Source organism: Neopelma chrysocephalum, unplaced genomic scaffold (assembly GCF_003984885.1).
Source record: "Neopelma chrysocephalum unplaced genomic scaffold, ASM398488v2 Primary Assembly neopelma1_382, whole genome shotgun sequence".
Taxonomy (NCBI): Eukaryota; Metazoa; Chordata; class Aves; order Passeriformes; family Pipridae; genus Neopelma; species Neopelma chrysocephalum.
Window position 1 is genome coordinate 2967555 of NW_020898046.1, and position 14243 is coordinate 2981797.

A 14243-nucleotide genomic window follows, 5' to 3' on the forward strand; every position below is an offset into this window, starting at 1 on the left:
TGCTATACATGTGTAAGGAGATGGGTCCCCTCGGAGGCTGTCCAAGTCTCCCTGTGAAGGTGGTGTGCTGCCGAGGTACAGCAATTTGGTCTTTTGGAGCCCCTGAGAACATTGGATAGCTGTCTGCCTTGGATGCTGGCTTTTCTGTACTCGGTGCCGTGATAGCCAAACCATTTTGGGTGATCTCTGAAGTGAGGGTTTCATATGTGCCTCTAGTATGCTTGATGACTTCCACGATCTCCTTCTCTTTTAGCAGGTTACTCAGACACAAATTAGACAGCTGACAGCTCTTGCTTTCATAGGCTGCTGCTTGGTTGCCTGACGGGTGTCTAAAAGGGTCCTCGGTGGGAGTATGTGCTGACTTTCTGTCCCTTGTGCTGAGATTTTGGCTCACCATTCTGATTGGATATGTAGTCTGGGGAAACAAGACAAAACAAAAGTATTAGTAAAGAACACAGTAGAAAAATGGTATAGAGTATATAAAACACTCCTCACTACACATTTCTGTAGACCCAGCACATGGGTCTGGCAGACTAAAACGAAAGATGACTCTCAACTGCTGGTAAAACTTCCAAGGCACTGTCAGCATAAAATAAAAGTACTGTTCATTCATATTTAACAGCATTAACATTGACAAATGCTTACTACAGGTAATGATTTAGGCATTTTCTTTAAAAAAACAGTTTAGATCAAAGGAGGATAATTTTTTTTCAGAACACAATAACTGGATAAAAAGTCTCCATGAATTGTAAACAGATTTTCAAAAGCATTTCACATGATGAAACAACAAGAATTTTCATTGCATGCAGTTCAAAACTTAATACTCTCAAATACTTACAAAATCTAAAGAACATGTTTCTAAAGATCTTCATGCCTTGGTTAAGCTTAGAACATGCTCAGTTCTTACTGTCCCTTGAATCCAGGTGTTTTAGTGCATATTTACAAGTCAAATACAGAGTAATAATTTTATTTCAGCTGCCCGGTAAAAATACAATGTAAGATGGATTCCAGCATGTTACCAACTTCTGATGCTGTGTAATCACACATGCATTTGATTTTGTTTAGGTGATGGTAATCTATCTGTACATGACAATGATTGCTGCTGATTTTCAGCGTGTAACTAGTGTAATACTTCATATTGTCCTCCACAGAACACCTGACTGAGGACGAGATGATGGTTCACTTTCCCTGGTTAAAGCAACTAGTTAATCTGCAACAAAAGTCCAATTTGACTCCATATAGGTTTTCTGCAACAGAACTCTAAAAGGACATAGTAGCATTCTTGACATTTACATTAATGTATGGGCTCTGACGTTGCAAAACAAAGCTGAGAGAAGTAAAAATACTACCAAGCCTTACAACAATATTTTGCTAAAAATATTTCAGGACGTTTCCCTGATTCTATAGGAAACTTGGATATATTGTTTCAGAATGAATTGTATCACTTCACATGCATTTCTATTTTAAGCAACACAGAAGAATGATACAGTCAATACCAACAGCTTAAATCCTTTTTTTAGTGTAGGCAGGCTAATGGTCATGATTTTACAGGTTTGGATGCAAGGACTGCAGTGCATTTTAGGTATCAGAGATAATACTTTAAAAAATTATTAGTACTGGAGCATCATTTTTTTCCACTTTATTCAGTGCTGATTGCATCCAGATTCATAAATGGGAGCAGAACGCTTCTGGAAAACATTATTTCAGTTTTTATGCTTACTGGACATAGATGACAAAATGAAATTCCATTTGATTACTAGGGAATCATTCTTGGGGGAACCTGTCTGCAAGTTCAATCACTTTTTAACAGTTAATTTATCTATCTATCTATCTATCTTTCTTTCTTTAGGCAGTAAATAAAATCTTCCTACTTTGACAAAAGAGTCAAATTTAATGCCCTGCCAAAAATCCCTGCATTTAGTGTAGGGGAATGTTTCTGGAGTTACCATGTCACCCTACACCCTTTGACAACCTAAAGATTGATACAAAACCTTAGAGGAAGCTTGTGATGGGACTTCTAGTCTATTCTCTGGATTTAAGTCTATTCCTTCTCTCTTTCTCTCTGTCTCTGCCATGGAAATGATGAAAGAATTGCTGTTTTATCTTGAATACCTGTTTGTCTTCAAAGAATGCTGTCAAGCAATCCCTTAATCTTCTCTGCTCTAGAATAAAAAAATATCATGTTGATCTTTTCTCATAGGACTCATCTGCTAGACTATGAGTCATTCACACTTGTCTTCTCTATACATTCCCTTCAGTAATTCCACCATTTTTTACTTTAGGCATAAGGCCCAAGAGTACAGTACTCCAGGTAATCCCGCACCATTATGAAGCAGAAGAAACACTATTAATCCTAGAAAGGACTTCTTCATCTGCTTCTTTTAATTACTCCAGTGTAAGATTAGTAATTTCATTTGGCAACAGCATGAAATTGTTCACTCATGTTCATCTGGTTGTCCACAATAGTTCCATGATTTTTTTCTACAAAATTATTTCTAAGTTCAGCTGATTATTGTCACTTAGACATAATACCTAATTTGTCTATGTTGAATTTCATAATTTTTCCTTTGATCTTTAATGTATCAAGATAATTCTGAATTCCAGTTTTATCTATTAATCTACTTTCCATCCCACCCAACTTCAGGTAAACTATAAATTTAATAAGAATAATCTCTAGTCCATCATCCTGATAGTAAATTAATAGTATCAAACTCTATAAACCCCTACTTACTATAGCCTTTTCTTTTAATATTGGGCTATTGGTAAGTAATTTCCAAGGACAGTTTTCCAATTTATGGAAATCATAATCTTCTCCCAAAACTCACAAAAATAGACACTGATATTGCAGATTGGTCAGTATATACTTGTTTTAATAAAACCACCTCAAAGCTTGTAGTGGTCGTATACACTACTCAGTAAAAAGTCTAGGAATTAAGAACCATTTCTCTTCTTACAGCTGCTATTGATGTGCCATCAAAAGCATGCAATTAATCTGTTTAATCAGTAAATATCCCTGTCCTTGTCTTCATTCAATCAGATTACTCAGGCATAAGCAGCATGACATGTGAATAACCAGAGTTTAAACATGTTGCTGTAGACCTTTGTGGCTTTGGCTACACAGGTCACTTCTAGTGAGAAGCATGATCATTGCTAGAAGTCTTGGATACAAGTTGTCTTATAATCTTAAGAATTTCTAAGCAGTCACTCTTGCCTCTTGAAATAGAATGAAAAATAAAAACTTGTAGGGAAAAAATTCTTGTGAAATTATTTGTACCAACAAGGAAGGTTTTAAAGTAAATAGAGAAGAATCAACTGATCTTGAAAATAAAAACTGCAGTAGCATGTTCAAAGCAAGGCATACTGTTGAATCTGGGTACCAGTAACAGGTCAAGGCATGATTACATGATTTTTTTATGCTGCTTTTTAACTTGATCTTGATGAAATGCTGTTATGAATATCCGGCACTGTGGTGTTTCTTTGCTCTTCCTTATCAAGGTTATATTTCACATGAAATATTTTCAATTTAGAAAATAAATGCTGGTTTGTAGGTCTACAAAATACTTGCTTCTGGTTCCTGGGCAATGGGGGAGAGAGTTTGTGTGTATGCATCAATAAATATTTAATAATATAGATATGGTTAGGGAAGCTCTTAGTTTTGTGAAGCTGTAACTTGCTGAAATTCCTCTTCTATTGAACAATTAAACAAATACCAGGTGATGACAAATTAAGAGCTAATTCATCTAGACTTTAAAATACCAAAAGAAATTCAGAATATGCCATCAGTACTCTAAGACATTGGTTTGGCCATATCGCCAGCAATAAGATAACAGGATGGTTAACAAGGAGAGACAGACTCATTCTATCAGATGCATAGTTAGATATCAAATGAGCAGAGATTTTAACAGAAACACTCCCAAACCCAATACTATTGTTGTTATCTATGAAAAATTACTGAAGAATAGCTTCTAATCAGGAAAAGAGAGAACAGTGATCAGATGGGAGTCAAAATCAACAAGAAATTCTCACCCCTCTCTTCACACAAATAACATTATTCTCCCTCCAAAATATTATCAATAAAAAGTCCAATGCTGGTTTGATTTTAATGCAAGTTATTTTTTGCTATCATTCTAACATTTTTATAAAATTCACAGCATACAGAATTAAAATTAGTTGTATGTTCTTGTTCATTTAATGAATTCAGATAATTTAGCTTGAAAGAATACAATCCAATTGGGTTTTCTTGCTGGTCTATTTTACATTTATTTAGGATCCTTATGAGCTGGTCAGAATGAGAAAAATGTCCCAGAATGAAATGTACAAAAGTGAAAACCACACATTCCATACCAACAACAACAAAAATGTTGGACAAACTTAAACATTTATTTTTAACCTATTTCTCCTTATCTTCCTGTAAACATTTAATGTAAAATTTTCTGCAATGGACTTTTAGGTACCAACTGCGTTCTATGAGCATTAGACCTGAGCGAGCAAAGCCACAATCCCAATGCATCTGTTTGCCAATTTGAAGGCTGAGTCCTTGTCCAAAGCTGAAGGTGGCTTCATGCCAGTCGTGCTCCAGCCTAGCCTAGAGCAGCTGCAGGGCTGCTGTAAACTGCTGCTTGGCAGTGCTCCAAGGAGCTGATCTGCCAGCTGGTGACTGCTGAAGCAAAAAATCCATTCATCTCTTTCCCTTTTATTTTTCAGTAGCTCAGCTAGAACCAACAACTTCTCTGCCCCAGAAATCCCCAATGCCACTCTATAGTCTGCCTAACTGTGGGCCCAGGAAATGGGTTGCAATTAGGATGCAAATGGGGCTGTGAAATTTCTTTCAGAAGTGGCCCATTTTAAATATATGCAGGGGGGAAAAAAAGGCTTCCTTTGTTGTTTCAAATATGTCTTAACCTTTAAGAAAACATCTGGATTTGAATTTCCTGATCATATTAAACACACACGCACAAAAAGTGCATGCTTCATGCTTGAGTCTATTTCTCAAAAAGAAAACAAAAAAGGGTTTTATTAAAATCTGACTGGCTGTAAAATTTTGATAGGTTTGTATCATGATCAGTTATGTTTTAAGGTACAAATATGCGAGAAATAGAAAAATATTTTAGGTTTGATTATTCCACACTGCCGCTAAATACATCAAGATTAAACCAAAATATGAACTTAATATTCTTAAAATACCTTTTCCATAAATGTTTTTTGAGGGTTCCTCTTTGTGATCGTCATTCTAGCAACTTTTTCTAATATTAGGAAAAAACCCAAGCCCCCTCGATGACCCATCACGAAGTAAAGAAAATGCACTACTCTCAGAGAAAGCTCCAGAATGAGACATGGTACAAACAAAACACTGTAGTCATTCATCACTTTCCATTTTCAAACCCAATGAGTGAAATATGACAAGAGTTAACAACAAGACAATACTGCTGCAGGACATTCCAAAATGAATATTGTTTCTGACTGTCTTGTGATAAAGTACTAATAAAAAATGACAGGAAAGACATGAATTACAAAAACACCCCAAAAAGGGTGCAGATTTTTAAAATGTCTGTGCCCAGAGGCACCTGGGAGTCTTAGATGCCTATAATGTAATTCTTTCAAATAGAGCAGCTTTCTTAAATACATCATTCTGACAGCAGGCATAGAGAAGAAAAGCAAACAAAATACTCCCTCATCAGCCTACCCACTGCACCCTAAGAACCAAACAGTGGTGTATTCGAAGAACATGGTTTTATCACCCCAAAGGATTTTTGCTTTCAGAGGTGTTAATGGAAGCACACGAGAGAAAGCAATTATTCTCACAGAAACCTGAAGACTTTTTGGATTCTGTCATGTTTTCTACTGCTTAATAATTTTGTGTTTGCAGATATGTGAGGAACTAAAATGTTTCTTCCAATGCAATATTATCTATGCAGCCCAGCATGGCTTACTTGGCCCCTGTCAGGTCTCAGCTGGACTGGAGCACCTTCTGCAGAACTGTCTTCATTTGTGGCCTAGCCCAGAATTCATAAAATATAAAGTAACATAAAGGATACCAGAAACAAAACAAGGTGCTATAGCTCTGTATTTCTTTGAAGGATGGAAAGGATTAAGCCCTGCATGACGCTTTTGAATTTATATCCCTTCAGATGCCTTTCGCAGTTCTGACAGTTTATATAAGTGAAGATCTAATTTACCAAAACACAGGTTAACTCAATACTTTGGTATGCCACATCTGTCACTATGTCAGCTCCTTAATTTCTACACCTCCTCACTTTTGTGCTTACCAGCTTCCAGCCTAGAGATGATCCAATACAAAATGTAATTTAGCTGCTGCAGGTAATTGTTCTTCATTCAAGACTCTTAAAAAGCACTCACTCTTATTGATTTCAGTAGCACCTAAACTGAGAGAGTGGCTTTTACAATCCAGACCTGCATATATTGAACATCTGATGCTGCCTTCTGGCAACATGTGACACATGAGAGGAAGAAAGCAAGCCCAGTGTATCAAAATAAGTCATGGACTAGTATCAACAGGTTATGGGTAAGAATCAGCTGCTGATCAATTTGACAGCTCTGCCGTTGTCCATTATAAAATGAATGCAGTCAACATAGATCAGATACATTTCTCTTTCTGCCTTTTAAACACCTTCATTTACTTACTGAAAGCAAAAATTATGGCATGCTAAAATTCATGCCTCTTTGCCATAAGGCCATTTAAACAAACAGGCAAATTGAATAAAAGTGAACTATAGTAAGCTAATGTCCGAAAATAATTTTATGGTAGTGGTGATACAGTGAGATAAGTAACTGACTGAGGGCTTACATAAGACATTCACTTTCCCATAACACAGAATTATCCTCGAAAAATTTTATTTATGTAAGTAATAATGCACAGTTAAGGCAACAAGGTGTAAAATGATGTAATGCTGTTTTATAAAGCAGGAAGAAAACAGTGAAGAAATTCCCATTAATTTCTAGTAACATAGAGTAAATCACTACTCTGCATTCTCAGTACTGCATTTCAAGGGTTAACTTGGAAGATTTTTCTCATTAGTAAATCTAAGAGAAAAATTTGCATTTCACAGCAAATACTAGCTTCCCCATCTCCAGCAATTCTCATAACACCTCTGCCTCTACCGAAGCCTTTTACATCTCTTTTTACTGATCTTCTATCCCCCCAGCTTCTTTGGGTAGACATAGCTATGGCAGCCAATTATGAGGAAAATCTCTTTTTATGCACAGGCTCCACCTCTGTTTACAGGCAGCAGAGTCTAGAGAAAGATGCCCAAGTCAAGCTTCCAGGCTCCACCAAAGGAGACTGGATAGGCCCCACATTCACCCAGCACTTTAGGTCTCACTATTTCTGTGCAACCCAAGAAATTATGGCCTCTTGTGCCATGCTTTTAGCTACAGTCATATAGAAAGTCACAAGTGTCTGCAGTTAAGGTCCTCTTTTGCATAACTGATGCAAAATGAACAGACAGAAAATGGAGAAGTGGATTCATGGGAACACCAGGGTCACTTCAAAAGACCACAGTTCGTGCAGTGTGGGCAGTGAAGTATGACACAAAGGTCCTGAGGAAACACTAAGGGAGTTTGCTCTGGAATTACAATCAGGAAAACTGGACAAGTGCTAATTAGCCCTTCTGAAAGAATGTGCTATTCAGCTGACATTTACTGCTATGCTAACACAGGTGTTCTGGCTTTGCAAGGCAAATTAGTATTTCTATACAGCATTTGATGTGCTCTGTAGATATAATAACTTGTTCAAGGATCTCTGCTTTGTGCCTTACCTGTGTTATTGATGACCATAGCCTGAAAGCTATGAAGTCCATGTCTATCCTCAGGCCTGACATGTGGTCAGCAAAACCTGATTATCATTATGTGTAGATCAGCTGAATTAAAACTGACTTGTAGGTGGCAATTGCCTTTGACAGCTACTAATACATACATGTTTAGCTTTTACCAAACTTCTAATTAAACAGGTATTTGTTTTTCTACTCTAATATCCCTGAATTTCCTATAATACCAGAAATTTCATATATAAAATGAAATTCATATAATGATGTATTCCCTTAATAAAATGAAATTCATATAATGATGTATTCCCTTAGGTAAGATACCAGGAGACAGCAGCTTTAGAAGTAGTAGTCTTGGAAAGATTTTATTATGCAATGTAAAATTGCTTATATACTATATAGCATTATATCTGAAAAATACTTTTAGGAAAAGAAAGTTAGAATACAGGTATTATGCTTACAGATGTATTTTGTTATGTTTAGGATAAGAATCTTAAATACTTGGGCATTAAGGCTTTTGCTTTAGCAGCTGGACATATAGGGTCTCAAATCTCTATTGTGTCTCTTTATATTTTTTATATCTTACCTTCTGTGAAGAAAATAATCACATATACTTATCTTTGAGTTCAGGACTTCCTTGTCTCACTTTCACTTAGGGCATGTCACAAAAAAATCAGATTTCTAGTGAATGTATGGCTCCTGAAATACATTGCACTGCTTGCTTTTTCATAGAAGAACACATAAAACACCAGATGAATTGTACTTAGCCAACACTCAACTTTTTCATTACATTATTTAACAATAAAAAATCCTTCTATTAAATTTTCACAAAAAATTAGTTTTCATAAATGAGGTTCATAAATTAGCATCCTTGCTGTTGAAAGAATAAGCGCTGAACTTATGCAAGTACAGTGGGGGAAACTGCATACACTGGCAAATGATGATCAGCTATTGTCATATTAATCAGTGACACTATCCCTCAGCTCAATATGCAATCTGCAAAGAAGAAATCAACAGAGTAATAAAAAGGGCAAATTTTATCCTGATGACATGAAAAGGAATCCTAACTGCCCTTTAACTCACTTGACTTTCTATTTTTATGATGAGATTACTGAGACCAAGATATTCTTGCAGATAAATAGAAAATACTTTTTAATTTTAATTTCTATACATGAGGGCACCTGTTTTAGGAATGAAATATCACAGAGTAGTCAGACTTTTTTATCTCTAAAGTAAATTTCCATAATTAGGCCTTTCTTTGTGGTTAGACCAAAAAATTATAACATAACTACAATCAATCCCTAGCCTTAACTGGTCAGGTTTGGTGTGTTCAACAACATGAAGAAACAGACTCCTATGACAGGATGAAGCATTACTATTCCAAAAAGATACTGATGCCCTGCTGTAGGATTCAGTCAGAAAAAAACCCTGCATGAACTTCACACCACAGGACAACACTCAGTGAATGAGACTTCATTCATAACAGCAAAATTTCCCTTAAAATATTTTCTTCAAAGATCTTATTATTTATGATGGTTATAAATCTACACTGAGTGAATCATTCCATGCCTAGGGTTTTTTTTGGCATTGACAATCTTAGAAAGAGGGAAAGAAAAAATAAGATTTTCTTGGAGCAGGGAATATCTCTACTTTTTTTTTTCCTTTTTCTCTTAAACCATGGATCCAAGAATGTTTTGGTTTTGTTGGTATGGAATTGGTTCCTATAAATTCTGTTATCTGATCCCCATCTGTAAATATCAAATACTTTTACAGCAAGAAAATTGTGTCAGAGAAAGGAAAGAGACTCCCAAACAGGAGGTATAAGTAGCTGTAAAGGAAATGTAACCTCCATGAGGAATGCATACAACATGAAAGAGATGTTGCTTTAACAAAACAGTGTTTGCAGTTGAATGACATAATCATAGAACCATAGAATGAATTGGATTGTAAGGGACCTTAAAGATCATCTAGTTCCAACTCCTTGCCGTGACCAGAGACACCTTCACTAGACCAGGCTGCTCCTGGCCCTCAACACTTATAGGGATGGAGCATCCTTAGTTTCTCTGGGCCACCTGTTTCTGTGCCTCATTACCCTCTGAGTGAAGAATTTCTTCCTAACTTCTAATCTAAATCTCTCCTCTTTTAGTTTAAAACCATTCCCTCTTGCCCTGTCACTCTCTGCCCATGTAAAAAGTTACTCTCCCCCTTTAGGTACTGGAATTTGTTGTAAGGTCTTCCCTTCTCCAGGCTAAACAGTCCCAGCTCTTTCAGCCTGTCTTTGTGGAAGAGCTGCTCCAGCCCTCTGCTCATCTTCGAGGCCTTCCTTTGGACATGCTCCAACAGGTCCACATCCTTCTGTGTTGGGGACACCAGAGCCGGATGCAGTACTCCAAGTGGGGTCTCACAAGAGCGGAGTAGAGGGGTAGAATCACTCCCCTCAACTTGTTGGCCACTGCTTTTGATGTAGCCCATGACATGGTTGGTTTCTGAGCTACAAGTGTACATTGCTGGGTCATGTCAAGCTTCTTGTTCACCAATCCTACCAAATCCTCCCCAGAACCGCTCTCAATCCATTCTCCTCCAAGCCTGTTAGGGGTTGCCCTGACCCACATGCAGCACCTTGCACTTGGCTTTGCTGAACTTCATGAGGTTCACATGGGCCTACCTCAAGTCTGTCCAAGTCCCTCTGGATGGCATTCCCTCCCTCCAGCATGTCAACCGCACCACAAAGCTTGATGTTATCACCAAACTTGCTGAGGAACACTCAATCCCACTGTCCATGTTGCTTATAAAGATGTTAAACAGTGCTGGTCCCAACACCAACCCCTGAGGAACACCACTCATTGCTGATCTCCAGCTGGACATTGAGTCGTTGACTGCAACCCTTTAGTGTGACCTTAAGGCCAACTCCTTATCCACTGAGGGGTCCGTTCATCAACTTCATATCTCTCAGTTTAGAGAAAAGGATGTCATGTGGGATCGTGTCAGATACTTTGCACAAGCCGAGGTAAGTTATGTGAGTTGCTCTTCCCTTATCCATCACTGCTGTAACCCTGTCATAGAACGCCACCAGATTTGTCAGGCACAATTTGCCCTCAGTGAAGCCATGCTGGTTGTCATCAATCCCTTATGTTCTAAAAAGAATACAAACCCATGTCTCCTTACATTTTAGAACTAGTATAGTTGGTAGCGATAGAAAATTTCCCTGTGTAATTTCAAACAAACCAAGTTTCACATAGGTAAGATAACCCATCAGATAAGTACATAAAATAGTCTCTTTCTGCCTATGCCAGCAGCTTACACAAAAGAAGGAAAATATTTCATAGCATTTTTATTGTACATCTATAAGAGTCCATTCAATTCAGATCTCTTTAAACCAGATAGTGCAGGGCAGTGTTCATTACAAGACATACTACTTAGTGTTCAGGAAAATGAACTCCAACAAGGTAAATACTATTTCATATATTTCATGTATTTTAAGGCCAGAAAAACCTGTTACAGTCATCTTGTCTGACCTTCTCTGCAGTCAAAGCCATAGATTTCTCTTGGTGAAATCAAGTAGTCCAAAAGAGGGAGCAGAATTACAGCATAATTTAGAATGTACGGAGAATTAACGGAGAATGTATTTTATTTCTTCTTAATCCACTAAAATATTTTATAGCAATGCTATCCAGGTCCTTACTGGAAATGTTGCTATATTCTGGTAACAAATCCTAAATTAGTAGTTGAACATACTGCTGCTGACAAAAATGCTGCTAGGAGATAGTGTCTCTACAAAGCAGAGGGGACTAGTGTCTAAGACATTTATGTATACACAGTTCTTAGAGAAAGTGCTGGTTGGATTTGGAGTTATCCCTGTCTGGAGAAAGTTTGGGTCTTTTTAGTAGTTACATATATGATGTGAAAGTTCTATTCTCTTAATGTACATGATTATACAGGATGCATGACCATGAGGAGCCCGATACAGCCTGCAAAGTGAGAGAGCCCGACACTTCACAAAAGCCTCACAGTACCAAGATTTTGTTACTTAAAAAACCCCTTCCTTTCCATCTTACTTCCCTGGAAACATGTAAAAAAAAATGCAGCTATTTCAAAATATTCAGCATATTAGCTCCTTATTTCCTTATTCCCTTCAGCAAAACTATATCACACAAACTTAGCAAGGGAAAACGAACAAAAGAAAACAAAACCAAAAATAAGCATCAACTGAAATTTCTTATTTTGCCTTTCTTTTTAGGAGAACCAATATCAAGAAATTTGTCAAAAATACTGAAATACTTCTATTGGATTCTAGTTCTCTATTCCTATGCCTAGCTTAGGGACGGTTAGCAAGATTATATTTCATACTATACTTCCAACTTTTTCTAATAAAGCACATGGGAAGGCATTTAGCTACTGCCCATTGCAGCATACCCTTTCTCTGTAAAAGTGTAAATTTACATTTTCTTTTCTTTACAGTCCAACTTGTGGGTTTCTCACTTGGAAAAAAAAAGTAATAGAAGATGATTTGCTCACTTGGGTTTATGAGCTCAAGGGGATCTCACTGATGTGTACACACACCAGAAGGGAGGGTGCAAAGACAACACAGCCAGGCTCTTTCTAGTGGTGCTCTGTGACAGGACCAGAGTCAATGGGCACAAATGGAAACACAGGAGGCTACATCTGAACATCAGGAAACACTTCACTGTGAGGGTAACTGAGGGTAACTGAGCACAGGTTGCCCAGGGAAGTTTTGGAGTCTCCAACCTTGGAAAGAGCTGTCAAAAGCCATCTGGACATTATCCTGAGCAACCAGCTCTAGGTGGCCCTGATTGAGTGGGGGGTTTTGACAGAATGATCTGCCAACCTCAGCCACGCTGTGACTTGTGAGTCTGAGATCCAATTACGAAAACAAGTGAGAAGCAAAAGACTGAACAGAATAGGGTTTAGGAAGTTACACACACATAAAATCTGCAACTCATTTTCTAGTTTTGCTTTTTATTTACATCCTATCACTGGGGCTGAAGCCCCAGTGCATTGGTCCTAAATCTGGCAAGGAGTACAAATTTTTCCAAGAGGTGAGTCCTTTGACAAGCTTAAGTGGCATGACCTGCATGGCTTGCCACTCAAGCAACAAATAGCTCTCAAGGCACTCTCAAGAGGTGAGATCTCTGGTCTGACCATCAGATTTTCTGCTGTAAACTGAAATCCCTGTGATGCTGAATTCCTTTATTTTGTAGCATTTATTAGTGTTACAGATATTCTTAGTGTTCTCCCTCATCAGCCAAAACAGCACTGTTTTAAAACTGTCATCTACCTAAAAAGGATACATTTAATCTAATCCATGTACAATGAACCTGCCTTTTATTTGAGACTACCAACACCTAAACTGGCTAAAAATTTGGCCAATGTACCTAAAACGACACCGTGCTTCAGGTCAGGGAAGTTGGAAGCATGGTAGCAAAACTTTGCACACGGACAACAAAGCTGTCTAAGGCAACATTCCAGACACTCCAATTAACTGTACACTGAAAGATAAAAGATGAGCAATGTTTGAAATTTATGAAGGAGGACAATGTGCATGCACATATTCACACACACCCTGAGGACTGATAAAAGTCTCAGATTTGACTGACATCCATCAACTCCTATGGGCCTATAAAGCACACACAAACAACTCCCCAGAATATTCCAACAGCACACCTGAAGCAGGCTGTGTAGGCTATGCTTACAATGCACAGGTGCTCATTATTTAGGAGGGGATATCTTACAAGCTGCCTATCTCACCTCTGGGTTTCTGCCTCTCAGCCATTGGCAAATTGCTCCCCTCGCTTTTGCAAACCTTGCAGGAAACAGGGAACACTCTATAATTCAGGCACATACCAACTCTGCTGCTTCCAGGCTTTCAGCTAGTGCATGTCATCTATCTTTCAGTCTTTTAAACACAATCTCTGCTGTGATCTGGAAGATGCTTAGACTCTAGTTTGGCAGTTCTTTGCTCTGGTCCCAAAGTAAAACCCTTCCTCAGCCGTGGAAAGAGAGATTAAGCAGAGTGTTCTGGAGTAAAAACAACTATACTGATGACTATACTACTAGGTATGCTGAAAAAGCACCCTTGTCTCACTAGGAATATCAAGTAGAAATTTTGAAAACCCCAGTTCACAAACATTTTCCTATCAGCCAGAAGTAAATATGATGAATCAAGTCGGTTTTGGGCATTAGAGCACACTGGAGCACAACTCAGCATATTTGTCCTAACATATATCTAATCTACTGCTGCCAGGATAGTCCTAAAATTACATTTTCCTGACCCTGGCTGAGCAATTGCACGGAGAGCCTCTAGTTACCTCAGGAAGTCTGGCAAACAGTAGGACACCCACCAACTGCTACCTGCCACATGCAATAAGCAGCACAAAGCCACCCTGTCAGAGCAGTCTCAACAGTTCACCTCCCGAGGCCAAACAGGTTAACAGCTGACTCCTG

General features: G+C 38.0%; 1 protein-coding gene across 1 annotated transcript in view; it reads right to left on the bottom strand.

The window, feature by feature from the left end:
* Positions 1-216: 216 nt before the first annotated feature.
* The window catches only part of CCSER1 (coiled-coil serine rich protein 1), a 657717-nt gene continuing 643690 nt past the window's right edge, over positions 217-14243 (bottom strand). Inside the window, exon 11 of the mRNA XM_027706580.1 lies at positions 217-415. Within this exon, the coding sequence (XP_027562381.1) occupies positions 330-415 (86 nt within the window). The 3' untranslated portion in view covers positions 217-329. The remainder of the gene's footprint in view (positions 416-14243) is intronic.